The sequence below is a fragment of the Delphinus delphis genome, chromosome 2 (genome assembly GCF_949987515.2).
Source record: "Delphinus delphis chromosome 2, mDelDel1.2, whole genome shotgun sequence".
Lineage (NCBI taxonomy): Eukaryota > Metazoa > Chordata > Mammalia > Artiodactyla > Delphinidae > Delphinus > Delphinus delphis.
The window spans coordinates 158524387-158545704 of record NC_082684.1 but is presented as its reverse complement, the minus strand read 5'-3'; the positions used below and the strand labels follow the sequence as shown (position 1 = coordinate 158545704).

Below are 21318 nucleotides of genomic sequence, written 5' to 3'. Positions count from 1 at the left end.
CAGTCTCAGAGACCTCTGGGACAACATTAAATGCACTAACATTTGAATTATAGGGGTCTCAGAAGAAGAAGAGAAAAAGAAAGGGACTGAGAAAATATTTGAAGAGATTATACTTGAAAACTTCCCTAATATCGGAAAGGAAATAGTTAATCAAGTCCAGGAAGCACAGAGGGTCCGATACAGGATAAATCCAAGGAGAAACACGCCAAGACACTTACTAATCAAACTATCAGGGCTTCCCTGGTGGCGCAGTGGTTGAGAGTCCACCTGCCGATGCAGGGGACACAAGTTCGTGCCCTGGTCCAGGAAGATCCCACATGCCGTGGAGTGGCTGGGCCCGTGAGCCATGGCTGCTGAGCCTGCGTGTCCAGAGCCTGTGCTCCACAACAGGAGAGGCCACAACAGTGAGAGGCCCGTGTACCGCAAAAAATATATAAATAAATAAAATCAAACTATCAAAAATTAAATACAAAGAACAGATATTAAAAGCAGCAAGGGAAAAACAATAAATAACACATAAAGGAATCCCCATAAGGTTAATAGCTGATCTTTCAGCAGAAACTCTGCAAGCCAGAAGGGAGAGGCAGGACATACTTAAAGTGATGAAGGAGAAAAACCTACAACCAAGATTACTCTACCCAGCAAGGATCTCATTCAGATTTGACAGAGAAATTAAAATCTTTACAGAGAAGCAAAAGCTAAGAGAATTCATTACCACCAAACCAGCTTTACAACAAATGCTAAAGGAACTTCTCTAGGCAGGAAACACAAGAGAAGGAAAAGACCTACAATAACAAACCCAAAACAATTAAGAAAATGGGAATAGGAACACACATATCGGTAATTACCTTAAATTTAAATGGCTTAAATACTCCAACCAAAAGATACAGACCGGTTGAAAGGATATAAAAACAAGACCTGGGGCTTCCCTGGTGGCGCAGCGGTTGAGAATCTGCCTGCCAATGCAGGGGACACGGGTTCGAGCCCTGGTCTGGGAGGATCCCACATGCCGTGGAGCAACTAGGCCTGTGAGCCACAACTACTGAGCCTGCGCATCTGGAGCCTGTGCTCCGCAACGAGAGAGGCCACAACAGTGAGAGGCCCGCGCACCGCGATGAAGAGTGGCCCCCACTTGCCACAACTAGAGAAAGCCCTTGCACAGAAACGAAGACCCAACACAGCAAAAATAAATTAATAAATTAATAAACTCCTACCCCCAACATCTTCTTAAAAAAAAAAAAAAAAAAAACAAGACCCGTATATATGCTGTCTACAAGAGACCCATTTTAGACCTAGGGACACATACAGACTAAAAGTGAGGGGATGGAAAAAGATATTCCATGCAAATGGCAATCAAAAGAAAGCTGGAGTAACAATTCTCATATCAGACAAAATAGACTTTATAACAAAGACTATTACAAGAGACAAAGAAAGACACATTGATCAAGGGATCAATCCAAGAAGATATAACAATTGTAAATATTTATGCACCCAACATAGGAGCACCTCAATACATAAGGCAAATACTAAGAGCCATAAAAGAGGAAATCGACAGTAACACAATCATAGTAGGGGACTTTAACACCCCACTTTCACCAATGGACAGATCATACAAAATGAAAATAAATAAGGAAACACAAGCTTTAAATGATACATTAAACAAGATGCACTTAATTGATATTTATAGGACATTCCATCCAAAAACAACAGAATACACATTCTTCTCAAGTGCTCATGGAACATTCTCCAGGATAGATCATATCTTGGGTCACAAATCAAGCCTTGGTAAATTTAAGAAAATTGAAATTGTATCAAGTATCTTTTCCGACCACAACACTATGAGACTAGATACCAATTACAGGAAAAAATCTGTAAGAAATACAAACACATGGAGGCTAAACAACACACTACTTAATAACCAAGAGATCACTGAAGAAATCAAAGAGGAAATAAAAAAATACCTAGAAACAAATGACAATGAAAACACGACAACCCAAAACCTATGGGATGCAGCAAAAGCAGTTCTAAGAGGGAAGTTTATAGCAATACAATCCTACCTTAAGAAACAAGAAACATCTCAAATAAACAACCTAACCTTACACCTAAAGCAATTAGAGAAAGAAGAACAAAAAAACCCCCGAAGTTAGCAGAAGGAAAGAAATCATAAAGATGAAATCAGAAATAAATGAAAAAGAAAATAAAGGAAACAACAGCAAAGATCAACAAAACTAAAAGCTGGTTCTTTGAGAAGATAAACAAAATTGATAAACCATTAGCCAGACTCATCAAGAAAAAAAGGGAGAAGACTCAAATCAATACAATTAGAAATGAAAAAGGAGAAGTAACAACTGACACTGAAGAAATACAAAGGATCATGAAAGATTACTACAAGCAACTGTATGCCAATAAAATGGACAACCTGGAAGAAATGTTGTCAAATTCTTAGAAAAGCACAACCTTCCGAGACTGAACCAGGAAGAAATAAAAAATATGAACAGACCAATCACAAGCACTGAAGTTGAAACTGTGATTAAAAATCTTCCAACAAACTAAAGCCCAGGACCAGATGACTTCACAGGTAAATTCTATCAAATATCTAGTGAAGAGCTAACACCTATCCTTCTCAAACTCTTCCAAAATATAGCAGAGGGAGGAACACTCCCCAACTCATTCTACGAGGCCACCATCACTCTGATACCAAAACCAGACAAGGATGTCACAAAGAAAGAAAACTATAGGCCAATACCACTGATGAACATAGATGCAAAAATGCTCAACAAAATACTAGCAAACAGAATCCAACAGCACATGAAAAGGATCATACACCAGGCTCAAGTGGGGTTTATTCCAGGAATGCAAGGATTCTTCAATATACGCAAATCAATCAACGTGATACACCATATTAACAAACTGAAGGAGAAAAACCATATGATCATCTCAATAGATGCAGAGAAAGCTTTTGACAACATTCAACACCCATTTATGATAAAAACCCTGCAGAAAGTAGGCATAGAGGGAACTTTCCTCAACATAATAAAGGCCATATATGACAAATCCACAGCCAACATCGTCCTCAGTGGTGAAAAACTGAAACCATTTCCACTAAGATCAGGAACAAGATAACGCTGCCCAATAGTGCTCTCACCACTATTATTCAGCATAGTTTTGGAAGTTTCAGCCACAGCAATGAGAGAAGAAAAAGAAATAAATGGAATTCAAATCAGAAAAGAAGAAGTAAAGCTGTCACTGTTTGCAGATGACATGATAGTATACATAGAGAATCCTAAAGATGCTACCAGAAAACTACTAGAGCTACTCAATGAATTTGGTAAAGTAGCAGGATACAAAATTAATGCACAGAAATCTCTTGCATTCCTATACACTAATAGTGAAAAAATCTGAAAGTGAAATTAAGAAAACTCTCCCATTTACCACTGCAACAAAAAGAATAAAATATCTAGGAATAAACCTACCTAAGGAGACAAGACCTGTATGCAAAAAATTATAAGACACTGATGAAAGAAATTAAAGACGATACAAAGAGATGGAGAGATATACCATGTCCTTGGATTGGAAGAATCAACATTGTGAAAATGACTCTACTACCCAAAGCAATCTACAGATTCAATGCAATCCCTATCAAACTACCACTCGCAGTTTTCACTGAACTAGAACAAAAATTTCACAATTTGTATGGAAACACAAAAGACCCCGAAGAGCCAAAGCAATCTTGAGAATGAAAAAGGGAGCTAGAGGAATCAGGCTTCCTGACTTCAGACTATACTACAAAGCTACAGTAATCAAGACAGTATGGTACTGGCACAAAAACAGAAATATAGATCAATGGAACAGGATAGAAAGCCCAGAGATAAACCCATGCACATATGGTCACCTTATCTTTGATAAAGGAGGCAAGAATATACAGTGGAGAAAAGACAGCCTCTTCAATAAGTGGTGCTGGGAAAACTGGACAGCTACATGTAAAAGAATGAAATCAGAACACTCCCTAACACCATACACAAAAATAAACTCAAAATGGATTAAAGACCTAAATGTAAGGCCGGATACCATCAAACTCTTAGAGGAAAACATAGGCAGAACACTCTATGACATAAATCTCAGCAAGATCCTTTTTGACCCACCTCCTAGAGAAATGGAAATTAAAAACAAAAATAAACAAATGGGACCTAATGAAATTTCAAAGCTTTTGCACAGCAAAGGAAACCATAAACAAGACCATAAGACAACCCTCAGAATGGGAGAAAATATTTGCAAATGAAGCAACTGACAAAGGATTAATCTCCAAAATTTACAAGCAGCTCATGCAGCTTAACATTAAAAAAACAAACAACCCAATCCAAAAATGGGCAGAAGACCTAAACAGACATTTCTCCAAAGTAGATATACAGATTGCCAACAGGTACATGAAAGAATGCTCAACATCATTAATCATTAGAGAAATGCAAATCAAAACTACAATGAAGTATCATCTCACACCGGTCAGAATGCCCATCATCAAAAAATCTAGAAACAATAAATGCTGGAGAGGGTGTGGAGGAAAGGGAACCCTCTTGAACTGCTGGTGGGAATGTAAATTGATCCAGCCACTATGGAGAACAGTATGGACGTTCCTTAAAAAACTAAAAATAGAACTACCATATGACCCAGCAATCCCACTACTGGGCATATATGCTGAGAAAACCATAATTCAAAAAGAGTCATGTAGATGAGGTTGATTATAATTTTTGTGACTTTCTGTTTGAATAAAAAAAATAAAAATCCCACAAGGACTCAGAGGCAAAAAATATACAAATCAATTTTCACTGCAAAGTAAAGGAGCTGTTACAGTGGAGGATTACTGGACTGAACGTCAATATTATGACACAGTATGAGTGTGTTTCGTATTTGGTAATTGCAATCATTGTTGCTTTTGTTGTAGTCATCCATTTACAATGCTTGGTGCCAGTTTATTTATCTCTTGTAAAAATAAAATACAGGGTGTGTGTGTGAGTTGTGAGCAAAAAAAAAAAGAAAGCATATCCACATGAAAATGAAGTTTAAATGATGAGCAAATGGTTTGTTTAAGGTATTGGCCAATTGTGCATTATTTTGTTACTCTTTGTGTGTATTATTTGTGTCAAATTAAAAAAAGAAAAAAACCCCAAAACCTAATAGTACTACTACTATACTATATACTATATAAATACATGTTTTATATATTAAATATAAAATATATTTAATATAAGTACAAGTATGATATAAATATATAATACATATTTTATAGAAAAAAAAAAGAGTCATGTACCAAAATGTTCATTGCAGCTCCATTTACAATAGCCAGGACATGGAAGCAACCGAAGTATCCATCAACAGATGAATGGATAAAGAAGATGTGGCACATATATACAAAGGAATGTTACTCAGCCATAAAAAAGAAATGAAATTGAGTTATTTGTAGTGAGGTGGATGGACCTAGAGTCTGTCATACAGAGTGAAGTAAGTCAGAAAGAGAAAAACAAATACCGTATGCTAAAACATATATATATGGAATCTTAAAAAAAAAAATGGTCATGAAGAACCTAGGCATAAGATGGGAATAAAGATGCAGACCTACTAGAGAATGGACTTGAGGATACGGGGAGGGGGAAGGGTAAGCTGGGACAAAGTGAGAGAGTGGCATGGACATATATACACTGCCAAACGTAAAATAGATAGCTAGTAGGAAGCAGCCTCATAGCACAGGGAGATCAGCTCGGTGCTTTGTGACCACCTAGAGAGGTGGGATAGGGAGGGTGGGAGGGAGGGAGATGCAAGAGGGAAGAGATATGTGGACATATGTATATATATAACTGATTCACTTTCTTATAAAGCAGAAACTAACACATCATTGTAAAGCAATTATATTCCAATAAAGATGTGAAAAAAAAAAAAAGACAGACATGAAAACAGAGTAAGTGATGCTTTGGCTTGATAGAGATGAGTAAACAGTTAACAGTTATTTTGGGATATGACCATATGGGCCCCTCCTTTTGTCCAAAAAATGATTCAAAGGTATCACAATCATCACTACAATGAGGCGATAGGAGCGTGGAGAGGGAAGAAGAAAAATGTGAGAGACATTTAAGAAACATAGGGGTCTAATGTTTAGAAAACACACCTGCTGTCCTCTGAACAGCTAAGTCAGTGAGCACTGTCACAGGACACCTAGTGACCCAAATTTCTTTGAAAAGATTGCATGTCTTGATAGTGAAATCTCTGCTGCAGGATGTACTAGGTCAGGTTTTTGTTTTCTTTTTCATTACAGAAGTTTCCATCACTTCAAGATTACAGAATAAATACAAACTACTCGAATCCTCGTCTTCAGTCTAAAGATGCAAGTGACTCGAATCACGCTAAGGGCCTTTCAGGTAACTGAAAATAATAACTTCTAAATATCCAGTGACAAATTCCTGGCCACACCGAAGAGTACAAACTCAACTATTTTAAGTAGGCCCAGGCCCCCGACAAAAGGGGAAAGGAGGACACAGGGTGGCCTTAGCAGTCTGTTAAATTAATAATCCTTGAATTTGTGACACATAACAATGGAAGATATCATGTGTTCTAGTGTTAAGGATATTTTAAGGGGATATTCTTGGCCATGGTGAATTTCAAGCACCTTAGTTGATTTGAGAAAATATTTGTTGAGCGGTGAGCCCTTCCATAGAGAATGCCTATGTATTTAAAGCATATGAAATGTCATTTTTACTTACCCTACTGTCTCTATATATATCGAATACAACTGCAAAGGAGAAAAAACCTGAAGTTAGTAATGAACTTCTATTTTCATGATCTACACCTCCTTTTGAAAATTAAAATGCGTTTTATTATTACTCAAAGGACTTCCTGCTTCTACATCTCAAAACTTCAAACATAAAAAGGCATCCTGCAATGTTTTACTTATATAATTTTGTTTTCCTTTTCGCGATCCTCAGCCGTAATCCCTTACGTTTAAAAATTCAAACCAAACACCAACATCGTCTCAACCAGTTCACAATTAGAGACAGGTTATCTATATCAGAGAAAGGAGCATCAATCACTGACTGCTTGATGGGGAATAAAATGGGTAAAATCTGCAATAGAAAAGCACACTATCTAGCCATGCTTAGGGCATGATTCATCTTTTTTAAAAGTCAAACCTGCCACAGACCCCAGGCTTGGCAAGTAGAAAAACAGAAACCATAGCAGATATAATTTGACAATGCATGAAAATTGTCTCATACACAATACTTTCAATACTTACTTTCAACTCTTAAAAACAACTCACAAATATTTACTTTGTAACTGGTGCTATCTGATCATTCAAATAAAAATCTAGAAAGGCAGATCAGTCAACTAGCTAATTTAGTCCTAATAACAGAAGCATGTGGTTCTCTGTAGACAGACCCTTTGAAATGTACAATAAAATACCTCAAATGACAGGAGAGAGACCATCTCAGTATTAAAAAGGGACTCTGGTTAAATAACGTAAAATTAACATGCAAACCCATCAGCCATACTATCATATAATAAAATGTTTAAAATACAGTATTTTGAATCCAGTTTTAAAATATGTACCACCGTGAAATAAGGTTCGGTAACATTATGCATGTCATTTCACTGGGCCAATAAAAAATACTCACAGTCTTCATCTAAGAATTTATACTGTATGTGTTTCTTGAAAAAGTCTTGTATGCATCTGCAAATCTCTTCCTTTTGTTTAGAAATATGATCATAATATTGTGTGTAGTCCCTTTGAGAAATACCTGACAAGAAAATATTTTATATTTCATTATTACACAATATTCTTTTCAAAAACACCAATATGTGATTTAAACCTCTTTTTGAGGAAACCATTAAAGTAGATCGAATGAATATGGCATCATACATTAGTCAGCATTTTATATAGATATAAAGCTTATCAGTTGTAAAGGTTCAAATGGCTAGGTGAACCCTACAATTCCATATTGCCATGCATTCTTACTTTAGAAACAGGAGTTATTTTTATTGAGTACAATGGGAAGAATTCAAAGTCATAAAAATGTTTCTTACGTAAAAAATGAAAGAAGCAATTTTAAACCTACCCACATAGTCAACTGCTGCTTCTTTGATTTTTCCAATGAACTGTCTAAAAATTGGCATTCTTTTCCACTTTCTTTGGGAAAATGTAAAATACCCCTCACCATACGTCTTCCATAATCATACTGCACTTCACGGTCTATTTTCCTTGTTCATACGTGCTATCCTGCCTTCACAAGCGTGATGTTTCAAGCCATGGAAAAGTAAACATTCCTTTCTTCAGAGTGACTTGCTGACATTATTCCAAAAAGACTAAAGGGAGTATTGTAAGAACTCCTTTAATCTGCTCTAGACCTAAGAAAAAGTTCTCTGCTCTGAAAGAAGGGCTTCCAACCAATTTCTTAATCACATGCCAATATGACTCCCTTCTTTAACTGTACTTAATACTGCAGTGTTTCTTTCAGAGATATATAACAATATTACACAATAAATTCAAACGACCCCAGTGTATTTCAGGTAAGTTAAATGTCAACATCACATTCAATAAATAAATAGTGTTGATCTGATTCTGTTCAAATCACACTTTTCTTGGTTGAAAATCAATTCTACCTCATGGAAAATGTGCTTAGACAAAATAAGAGCAAATTATCTACAATATTTAGCTTGAATAAATCATAGCAGACAAAATAATAACCTCAGAGGAAAGAAAATGGGTGCCTTTTAAAGCAATGTACTTCTTTGCATATTTTCTCTTGCTAGAATAATAAACAGTGCTTCAATAATAGAAATAAATGTTCAAAAACTGGGCTTTTTACGCTGCTTAAAATAAGCAGTGTATTGCCAGTAATACCTAGGAAAGCCCCAGAGAGAAAGCAGGTAGTATTACACACATCCTGAGAACAGTAAAGGCCACCACTTTCATCTCTGGAATCCAGATTGACGTGATTCATCAACAAGACTATTTTCTGTGGAAACAGAATCTGGCCTCAGGACCCTTGTTGATACAGCATTCCAGAGAGCCAGTGCCAATTGGGTAGAGGTAGCATCTGAGATAAAAACTGATTGTTACCCTTGTCTTAATTACTAAGTAATTTATTTCCATCAAAAGCTTGTCTTCTTTTAACAATTACTTTCAAAGGTTTAAAAAAACAAAAAAACGCAAAAACCTCACCAATAAGCTTATTCTCCTTGACAAAACATCGGAACTCAGCACCAGGAATTAATTCACACCATTTTCGAAGAACAAGCTGTAGACAAAGGAAAAAAGGGACACAACTATGTAACAAGAGAATATTTACTAGTCTAATAAACAATTTTACGTTGAGACTATATCTTAACAATTGCCATTATCAAGTGTTTTGGTTTTTTTTAAAAAAAAGGCATCATAAAACATTCCTGACATGATATGTAGGGAACAGAGCTATGATCTATTAGTCTAACAGAACAGGGGAAATTGTATTAAAACTCTTTATGACAAAATATGCCTTTGTCATTTATTTACCATTTTGGGAGTTCTGACATAACATACAACTCAAAGGATGATATAGTCACATCTTATCATCGTTGGGCCATAAGTTTCCCTATAATTCATGTTCCTCACTCCTTTAAGAACATCAAAAAGTAAAATAATTTCCAAGTTATCTACCTTAAGCATCATTCTGTAATACTCTGATAAAATTATTACGGCTTATCACAAAGACTCACTAAAATCCTTTCATGATTTTCCCATTATTTTAAAGTAATACAATTCTACCAATGGCCCAATTCATAAATGGGTTTATTACTATAACATTATTTAATATGTGTAAATTCTCATATTGTTGTAATTTATAAATAGTACAGTTGACAAATGTATGCTTCTGAGTCTGGTTTTAAAATGTTCTTTGGAAAAAACTAGTCCTGTCCTTTTGAAGTATTAACTGTAATCAATGACAAGAGCCCCAGCCTCCCGAATCCTGGCATGCACCTCTTTGCCCCTCAAGACCTAGGAGATAGGACTTGAATTACTCTAGGCCCCATTCCAGGAATCCCCCCAGTAGGCTCTGTACCTTCCCATGCCACCCAATTTCTTGTACATAACATTCGAGAGTAAGCCCATACCCCATGTTGTACTAGGATAATCTGACACAAGTCTCTCTTCTAAGGGTGAGCAGCTGGGTCTTATTCACCTTTGCGTTCCCAGCACAGGTATGTAATGCCTAGCAGGTGCCTAGGAAATGTTTGTCGAGTGAAACATGGAATGGTAAATATTTAAGATAAGTAGCCACTAAAAACATGATATAAAAAAAATTTAATGAACTGTGAAAATGCTCATACTATGTCATAAGTGAAAAAAAAAAGTGGCACATAAAGCATCTTATGGAGTGTGTATATGCGCACAGGTGTGCACACCCACACCCACACCCACACACACCCACACACACACACAAATATCTCAAGAAAGGGAAGTTAAAGGTCAAAATGCTAATAATACTGAGGATATCTGGGTGGTAGGCTCCTCATATTTTCTTGTATTTTTAAATTTTTGATAGTAGGTTGCTTTCCTTAAAAAAAAAAACTGTAGTGTTAAAATATGTCTTAGAAATTTGAAGTGCGCTGATTCCAATTTTCATTATTGTGAGCTCTTGGTCAAGCTCTGTATGTGCCACCTTTTGAAAAAGAACCTAATTATTAAATGAAGAATCCAATACTAAAAAATTACTCTGTTGTTACCTATTAAAAGTTGATACTGGCAAATATATTTTCTGACAGCTACAGTAATTTTTATGTAAGCAACAAATAAATATGCAATTATTGCAAACTGACATTAAGTTTTTGGAAAATTTGCATTATCTATTGAAATAACGTTTTGGACAGGTAATACAAACACTGTACTTGATATTTTAAAAAAGGTAAAAGGTGAGTCTTCCCCCCAAACAGTGTCTCTGTCCTCCTCCGCACAGGTAACCAGTGCTGACAATTTCTCATACCTCTTTCCAGAAGTATTCTATGAATACATGAGCATATAGTAGGTATCTTTTTAAATACACACAGACGCAAGCACATGATACCTAGGATTTTGCTTGCCACTTTTTTCATTTTAATTACTTTCAGTTTCCTGGGCTTTTAAAACTGGGTTTTAAACCCTATGCACTAACATGATGATGGCACATTTCCCAAAAAGCAATAAAAGAGCAAACTGCCGGTGAAATCAATCTCGGGGACAGATGATGACATTACAACAAAGATTACGTCGCAGGGCAAGACTAGGAAAACAATCTTTTTCATTTTTGTGTTTCTAGCACAAAGTAATAAGATATAGCAGGTGCTTGATAGATGTTTGTTCAGTGAAACAATAGATATGAATGTATTACATACACACGATTAATGTTATAAAAAATGTTTAAAGACCTGGGAAAATGCTAATATATTACATAGCCCTCACAAACGGTACGTAAAGATCTCAATTACAAGTGCTAAAAGATGTAGAAATTGTTTGGTGGCTTGGTGAAGAGTCAATTACCTGTTCACAGAAGATATGCCACTATATACACTCAACACACTCAGAATTACTTAGTACAGTAAGTCAGTGGACAACTTTTGAAAGCATGTGTATATACAAGTGACTGGAAGCAAATAGATGACGAAGAAATTAAACTAACAACAACATCCAAGGACACTGCCCACTTCAGGGGGGGGTGTGTGTGTGTGGGGGTGTGTGTGTGTGTGTGTGTGTGTGTGTGTGTGCGCGCGCGCATGCGCTGTGTATACCTTCAAACCAGGAAAACATGGGTTTGCTATTGGGGGATGGGGAAGGGAGTTGCTGTGTTTCAACTCTTATTACTATCTCTAATAAAGTTTTCCACTGTCCTTTTGTTCTTACTTCTATATGTAATCTGTAAAATGAGAGAACCATAGAAAAAATAAACAAAAACGGTAAAATGGTGGTGACTACTTTTCCTTGTCAATCAGGTTAAAAAGCTTAAACAGGTTAAGCTGGATGGTATGAAGGTGTTTGCTTCATTTCAAAATATGTATATACTATTCCATAGTATGTACATACTGTGTATATACTGTATGTGTATGTACATAATACATGCATTTTATGTGTACATTTCATAAATTTAAAAATTCAATGGCTCTAGGTTCCCAGAGAAATTAGTCCAAAAATTTGATTCATTTCACTTAAGAACAGAAATTCTCAATACGTCTTCATCTAGAATTATCAATTTTATTCAAGATCAAAAAAAAAAAAAGATTCTTACCTCATATTCCATACACGGATCTGGGGAATCATCAGTACAATGAATAAATCTTTGAGGGAAAGAAAGGCAATTGAATCTTTATTTTATGGTTGTCAGTTTATGCATACACATTACTTATATTTACTTATATTTAAAGTGGGAGTAAGGTTTTACTAAAAGCTTCCAGAAACAGGAGACTAATTCAAATTCAATGAACATTTATTAAGCACCGTTCAGTGTCAGGCGTTAGCCTAGGCACCCTGAAATGTTATTTGTTATTTCATTTGTCCTCAAAACAACCATATGAGCTACTATAATCTCCATCTTTCTGTTAAAAAAAAAAGGGCTAAAACTAAGGAAAGAGCACATTTAGTGACCAAGCCAGGAGTATAACGCAAACCCACTCTAGATTCCAAATGAGGGTGAGATGGCACTGTTGTTTTATAATTCTCACTGTGCTCTTCATGGCTGAACCAGAAGTCTAGTTCTCTGCTGACATTAACTCTGCCACCTAAAGCCACAAAAAGTTCATCTAATCCTTCTCCCACATCCCATTTAAAAATAGCTGACAGAAGAATTATTCATTCCTCCATTAAATATATTCCTTCCTCCTCTAAAAATCCTCAGTTTCATGGACAATTTTTCACATCCTTTATTAAACACCCACCTATACCAAGGGCTGGCGAGGCACTGGAACACCAAAATGACTAAGAGTCCCTTGTCCTTTAGTCTGGTGAGGAAAGCCTAACAAGTACCCAAAGAATTTCAAAACACTGAAAATAAAAATACTGTGATGGCACAAAGGAAACACTGATTAGCTCTTCATGTTTGGGGGGAGGGGCTTCATTTGACATGAAGAGAAGGGTCTGTGTTTGAGGCAAAGGGAGAGAAGTGAGAACTACGCACAGGACTACTGGAGGTCAGTACTGATGGGTGTGGAGGGAAGAACTGCCAAAAGATGTGGCTGGAGAGAAATTCTGGACAAGAAGGACTATCCAGATCATGAAGGGTCTTGTTTGCCTACGCAGAGAGGTTGTGATTTATTATACAGACAATGGGGGGCTAAAAACGTTTCTAAACATGTGAGGGAGATCATTGCACTTAGGCTTTAGAAATATCACAGGTGGCAACGGTGCTGGAGAGCCTGGGGGAATGGGCGGCAGGTTGGGAGGCTGAGAGCCCAGTTAGAAGGCTCATTGCAACAGCCCCAGCGAGAGATGAGGGGCCAACTAATGCGAAGGCAGAGGAGAGGGAGAGGAGAAGCTCTATACAAAGATATTTAGGAGACAAAGTCAGGGCTACTTGGTGCCTGATTGAAAGCGCAGGATGAGGGAGAAAGAGGCCAGATAACTGGGGTGGCTGCTTGATGACTCGCTGGATAATGAGGCAAATACCATTCACTAAGAAGGAAGAGCAGGTGATGTGGATGAGGAAAACATGGGAGCTAACTACGTTTGGGTGGGTAGTGTTGGAGAAGTCCTGGGAGAACCACAGAGAATGTCTAGTAAGCAACTGGAACAAGGAAACTCAAGAGTGGGTGGAGGTGAAAATAATTATCTGGAAGTAATCGTCCTACTGGTATAAGAGCTAAGGTCAAGGATGGAGACAGAAGTGATCAGTCAGCTCATTCAGATAGAAACCTAGGGAATACCAACAATTCAAGAAGCAAAACAGGTGGTCAAGAGACATTTTCATAAAAAAATACACAAGCAAAACAAAAAATAGTTTTAAAGACATCTTAAGCAATTTACAAGTAGAATTAAATTTGAAAAGCTTTTAAATTTCCCTGAATGTTTGATTAGGTTGGAATTCTCTGCAATCATTTATGACTTATACTACAAACAATAACAACACAAATAAGGTGGTTGGCTAAAATCCTCAGAAAATAAGAACTTTTATTGCCACTAACAGTTGGGCACTAATGGATATAATCTGAATGACAAAGAAAGATACACACGGGGAGCTTTGTTAAAAGGCAATGGGCTTTCTCCGTATTAGTGAACAGGCACCAGGTGAAGCATGTACATCTGCCATCTCATTCCATCCTTGCAATAATCCCTGAGAAAGTGCTATTATTATTATCCACATTCATCACACAAGGAAACCAAGGCTCCGAAAGGTGAGAAATGAAGTCAGTGGTGGGAGGGCACTAAACCACGTGTGGAACTGCTCCTCTCAGAGGTGGAGGTTCTAGAGCTGTTTGTTATTGCTCTCAGATTTCAGAGAAACCACAAATACCAAATGGATCCAGAGAAATACGTAAGTCCTGGATCATCTCCTTTAATAGCTCTACATAATATATTCTTCATTATTCTATTTTTTTTCAATTTTTAAAAAATTAATTAATTTTTGACTGCGTTGGGTCTTTGTTGATGCACACAGGCTTTTCTCTAGTTGCGGCAAGAGGGGGCTACTCTTTGTTGCATTGCACGGGCTTCTCATTGCGGTGGCTTCTCTTGTTGCGGAGCATGGGCTCTAGGTGTGCAGGCTTCAGTTGTTGTGGCATGTGAGCTCAGTAGTTGTGGCTCGCGAGCTCTAGAGCGCAGGCTCAGTACTTGTAGCGTGTGGGCTTAGTTGCTCCATGGCATGTGGGATCTTCCTGGACCAGGGCTCAAACCCATGTCCCCTGGATTGGCAGGCGGATTCTTAACCACTGCGCCACCAGGGAAGTCCTATTCTTCTTTATTGTAAAAGAGTCCCTCACCTTTTTTTTTCTGGTTTAACAGCCTAAATATTTTAATTAGCAAAAAACACTAATTCATTTATGAATTCTATTATAAAAATTCATTTTATCCTTAAAACATTTTCCCTCAACTCCTTTCTAAATTCTAAATGAAAAGATGAAAAGTGTGTCAAAAATCCAGACAGTGAGGAATAAAAAATTGTGTGGTAAAAGAATTTTTCACAAGCGAGAAAAGTGTTCACAATACAGTATACTTTTAAATAATAAAAAAGGTCACAAAACTACACAGTACAAGCTCATATTTTAAAACATACATGAGAAAACATAATACAATGTTAACTATTGGAATGTTCACAATGATTCTTTCCCAGCAGTGATTGTTCATTTCTTCTGCTGCTTTTCTGTAGTATTTCTAACATTATGTTTATCACATTAAATATATATTACTTTAACTTTTAATTTTGAGGAATTAAAAAACACATAAAAGTACAAAGTGAGGACTTCCCTGGTGGCGCAGTGGTTAAGAATCCACCTGCCAATGCAGGGGACATGGGTTTGAGCCCTGGTCCAGGAAGATCCCACATGCCGTGGAGCAACTAAGCCCATGCGCCACAACTACTGAGCCTGCGCTCTAGAGCCCGCGAGCCACAACTACTGAAGCCCGCACGCCTAGAGCCCGTGCTCTACAACAAGAGAAGCCACCCCAATGAGAAGCCCACGCACCGCAACAAAGAGTAGCCCCCGCTCGCCGCAACTCGCCCACACGCAGCAACAAAGATTCAACGCAGCCAAAAAAAGGACAAAGTGTACATATAGCACTTTTATAATAAGAAACCAAGTTTACTTTAAAAGTTAATATTTTACATTTTGCAGTGTATACAAAATATCAAATTATGTTGTATACCTGAAACTAATATATACTGTTAGGCCAATTATACAATTTTTTAAAAAGTTAGGACTTCCCTGGTGGCGGAGTGATTAAGAATCCACCTGTCAAGGCAGGGGACACAGGTTTGAGCCCTGGTCCGGGAAGATCCTACATGCCGTGGAGCAACTAAGCCCGTGCACCACAACTACTGAGCCTGCGCTCTAGAGCCCGCGAGCCACAACTCCTGAAGCCCACACGCCTAGAGCCCGTGCTCCGCAACAAGAGAAGCCACCCCAATGAGAAGCCCGCGCACTGCAACGAAGAGTAGCCCCCGCTCGCCACAATGAGAGAAAGCCCGCAACGAAGACCCAACGCAGCCAAAAATAAATTTAAAAAAAAGTTAATATTTTAGCTTTCAATTAACCAGTAATTCTTATCATGATAAAACTGAACTGCCTATCGTTTTTTAAAAATTTAAATGCATCTAAAATATACAAGGGAGGGCTTCCCTGGTGGTCCAGTGGTTAAGAATCTGCCTGCCAATGCAGGGGACTCGGGTTCGAGCTCTGGTCCGGGAAGATCCCACATGCCGCGGAGCAACTAAGTCCATGTGCCACAACTACTGAGCTACTGAGCCTGTGCTCTACAGCCTGCACGCTGAGCAAGCTCTGCATGCTCTGCAAGAAGAGAAGCTACCGCAATGAGAAGCCTGAACACTGTAACAAAGAGTAGCCTCAGCTCACCACAACCAGAGAAAAGCCCGCGCCCAGCAACGAAGACCCAACGCAGCGAAAAATAAAATAAAATAAATTAAATTAAAAAATATATATATATATACACAAGGGAGATGGGAGGAGAGAAATGACAAAGGAATTCGAATAAACACTTCCAAAACACAGGTCTTCATTATCTAAATTTTTTAATGCTTCTATATTCCTACAAATATTGATTTCAACCCTTGGTTAATCCTCATTTGCTACTTTAAAATAGGTATACATTTTAATACACATTTGCATTCTACCATCCCATAACATTATTTTTTAAGTGGTGATAGGTTTAACATTTAATGTTAGTTAAAAACCTTGACTAGTTTCAGAAGGTAGATGTGAGAACATATGTGCTACATGAGATTACTGTACAAGGCTTTTTCTTATTAAGATGATTAATCAGATGGTCAAGTACAGTCTCTGAAAGGAGAGGAAAGTGCAGAGCCACCTAATTAAGACTGAATGTGAAGGTCAACAACATTTTTAGGAGCTCAGCTGAAATACCGCAAAAAACACTGTGTATGAATATTTAAATTCCATTTATATTCTGGAGGAAGTAGATTTAAAAAGCAAAAATGTGTTAAGATATTTAGAGTATTAACAACACTTGAATGCTTACAAATCCTTATATAAATTACGGTTCAAAAATTCCAGGTTACATCAAGAAAGGAAAAAGAAAGAAATCCTTAAATCAAGGCTTCTTACTACATTGAAAATACTAGTAGAAAAAATACTAGCAGAAAATATGAGTATCCTAACAGAAATGATAAAATATCTTCATTCATATCAAATATAAAAATGTTTGTATTATTCCCTTAACTGACTGAACCAAGAACACAGATGATCCAAACACTTGCATCTGCAATGGAGAAAAAAAAGCTGATTCTCTCATTTCCAAAAATAACAGTTTCTTAATTGCTAAAAGAAAGCAGGACCTCAGAGAGGTAACAGCAAGTTAAGATCAAGGAAACCAATTTACAGAGAAAGAATACTGAACTGCTAAGTCTACTTTAGCTTTTGTTTCTATGAACACGTAATTTAAAAGTCATGGTAAGGACTAGTATAAATTCTCAAGTCCCAACTCAGCATATAATATAAAATTATAATACGTTATAATGTATGAGCAAAAGCAAGAAATATGTCATAATACCTAACACTTCCCCTGTGTTAACGAACACATTTAAATAACACTTGAAAAATTTGCCTGAATTATGAAATAATATGGAATCATTCGTGATCACCTTGAAATTTGGGCAACTGTTAGAGAATTCCTCAAGTTATAACCCGAAATTAGTCTAGGTCCAGATTGATAAGTGTCCCATACAGATGAGAAACAATATAGGCATCTGCATTGTTCTATATCCATCTCCACCCTCCAGGACCCAGGCCCTTCCCAGCAGAGGTAGGACTAGATGAAACAATATTCCTGTTGAGAAACCTGCTGACAGTTTTACTGCTGTTTCTTTCCACAAAATTTGCCTTTGCTCTCTGGTTGTTGTTGTTGTTTTTTTTTACATCTTTATTGGAGTGTAACTGTTTTAAAATAGTGTGTTAGTTTCTGTTTTATAACAAAGTGAATCAGTTATACATATACATATGTTCCCATATCTCCTCCCTCTTGTGTTTCCCTCCCTCCCACCCTCCCTATCCCACCCATTCAGGTGGTCACAAAGCACCGAGAAAGCCCACGTACAGCAAAGACTCAATGCAGCCAAAAATAAGAAAAAAAAAAAAACAAAAAAAACAACACAGGTATTATTGGGACTTCGTTGGTGGTCCACTGGGTAAGACTCTGCACTTGGGGAACTAAGATCCCACATGCCAAGTGGTACGGAAAAAAGCAAAAACAAAAAAGACAAAACCCACAGGTGTTATTAAATAATTAATGTCATATAATCTACAATGTGAATTATAAAATAAAAGTATTCTCGGGTACAATCACGGTAAAGACCGAAAAAAGCAAAAAAACAAATAACCAAAGGTCTACTCTGTTGAAAGCTACTATGAAATTATGCCAGTACATTTCTTTTTCTTTTCTTTTTTTTTTTTCTTTTTTTTTTTTTTTGCGGTACGCGGGCCTCTCACTGCTGTGGCCTCTCCCGTTGCCAACAAAATTCTGTGGCTGTTCAGAGGAGGACAGGTGGACCTGTGGAATCCCAGGGATGCACGTGTACATCTAAGGGCACAGCCCTCAAGGCGCGGGCCTGCACCCGCAGCATCAGGGTCACCTGGGCACAGGTTAGAAATTATATTCTTGGGCCCCACTCCCAGCCTAGTGAATCAGAAACTCTGGGGGTGGGGACCAGCAAGCCGTGTTTTACCAAATTCTCCAGGTGACTCTAATCCGAGCTAAAGTTGGAGAGCCTCTGCTCTAAACCAATCATGGCGTCTCTGTTCCCTCTGCCAACTACTGGATGAGGCTGAGTAACTGTGTGACCGTGAGCCTATCAGGAAGTCTCCTGGGAAGCTTCCAGAATGCTTTACTTGCTCACAGACAGAGAAGAATGAGAGGAATTAGATGCACCCCCTCATATTTTTGACCAAGATATAGTCATCTTCATGCCATACCTGCAAAATACCAGCCACCTTGTAACCATTAGGTGATAAACCCAAATACCAAGCCAGTAAGCCAAGGATGACAGAGAGAAAGACTGAAAGAACCTGGTCCCTGGTGACCCTGATGAGCTGTGACTTAACCATTATAGATGGAAATAGCCCATCTCCAGACTCCTTGCTAAATAATGTATTTTTAAAAACACTGTGTGTGAACTCTTTTTGGTTGGCCCTCTGTTAACCTGTAATCCTAACTATAACATCTTTGTTTCTCTTGTTGAAGCAAGCTCCCAAAGAGTATAACATAATTTTCATAACATTACATAATTTTATGTACATAATTATATACTATAATATTTTATCTTTTATCACATTCTATAATATTTTACTTTGAAGCATTTAGAAAAGAAGGAATTTATAACTTTATTAAGTGAAAATACAGAGAACATTTAGAATGACGTTACTGAAATTATATTCTGGTTTTGGTTCTATTAACTAGTGGATGGAAACAAATTACTGAGCAGATTCAGGCCTCAATTTTCTAACTGACTGAAGAGTCAAATTAAATCACTGATAAGATCCTGTCCAATTTAAAGTATTGTATTCTTAATCTTTAAGGGGTCCAGAAAGGCCTCTGTGACAAAAGTTCATCTTTCATTAAAGACCCAATCAATAGGGATTTTTCTGGAGTAACAAGACTTATTGTTACGCAACTGACTACCGACAAAGATTTCCAGAAAAGGTGACTGTGAGTACCACCGGTCTGAAAGGCTGCAAGCCCAGGGCTTGGTGTTTATCCTGCCAACTCCCAATTATTTACATGAGGAGAAAGATGGTATTCTGTGGATAAACACTCCAAGGCCTCAAATGTACTTGCTGATTTAACTTCTTCCCCATGCAAAAGTCAAAAAGTACAAAACGCAAAAAGACTGACTGGTATTTCTACCCTTCACTGGAATCGGGGCTAAATTCATGTAAGACAAAAAAGGAGAGGTGGGCTAAGAGGAGCCAGCAGGTTGCTAGGATGCAAAGATGATTTAAAAGCCATCAACCACAGAGAGTTAGAAGTGATTTATAATTTTTGGAGAGGAAATGTCCTCATATACTCACTGCAACTAATATCAAAGATGCATAAAAATCCATATCAAAAATTAACAGGTACAGAGTATTTTAATGCAATATATTCCAAGGCCCCTTTACAAAAGCATTCAATATCAAAAAGCTCTACAATGGCAAAAAAAAGAGAGGGCCACGACTTCCTCTAATCAGAGGGTGTCTCCCAGAACGAAAATGCTGCTGCATTATTACTAAAGCAAACACCTCATAACACCTGTGCCAACACAACCATAAAAGGCTGACACCTAAATGTCAGAACAACATAAAGCTTTTTCTGTAAGTGAACCAGAAAAACCAATACAGGTAAAGTCCTTTTATAATAAACTAGCGATACAATCACACTCATTTATTATTACTTAACTTCGTTTTCTTAATTTAATACTAAAACCATATGCCCAAGCTGCAGAACCAGATGCAAAAGCGATGATGCACAACTGACTTGTAGGGAATGTATTTTCTTTATGCCAGGCTCCTCTTCAAAAAAGGATTTGAGGCTGAAAGGGGATGAATGAGCAGGGCAAACTGAACTGGATGGATGGGGAGGAAGTGGCATGCATACATGAGGTATGTATGTATTCACCTGTGTACCTGCTTAGTTTCTAGATTTTTTGATATGCTTTATTTTAAAGATCAGATAAAAGGTTAGTTTAATTGATATTTTGGATCTAAAAATTGGGTAGGATAAGAAATCTAGAAGAATAACTGCTGTTTGATGACAGAACAAAAGAAGCATAAAGAGATCGCCTACAGTGCAGCAGTGCAGGTGGGCTGTCTGCCTATGATGAAGGATTAGTTACAGAGTAACTAGCAGAGGGAAGAAAACAGCAAGTCCATGTCTAGGAATTTATCCTAAGGAAAAAAAATCAGGAAAGCACGCAAAGATTTAGCTCAAGGATATTCACTGCAGGACTAAGAAGAAGAGAAAAGAGACAAATAAGAAGAGAGAACTAATGAAATAAATGATGCTATAGCTGTCCAGTGGAATACTCTGAAGCAAGTTTAAAACAATGATGTGTTTAATATTTAATGACACATAAAGATGTTTAATATATACTGATTAAGTACAAAAGCAGC

The 21318-nt window shown here is 37.4% G+C and overlaps 1 protein-coding gene across 1 annotated transcript in view; it reads right to left on the bottom strand.

Moving 5' to 3' along the window:
- The window catches only part of CDC123 (cell division cycle 123), a 56608-nt gene that overhangs the window by 13647 nt on the left and 21643 nt on the right, over positions 1-21318 (bottom strand). Inside the window, exons 7-10 of the mRNA XM_060006047.1 lie at positions 12279-12327; positions 9206-9281; positions 7659-7781; positions 6750-6778 (exon numbers count right to left, since the gene is read on the bottom strand). Of these exons, the coding sequence (XP_059862030.1) occupies positions 6750-6778; positions 7659-7781; positions 9206-9281; positions 12279-12327 (277 nt within the window). The remainder of the gene's footprint in view (positions 1-6749; positions 6779-7658; positions 7782-9205; positions 9282-12278; positions 12328-21318) is intronic.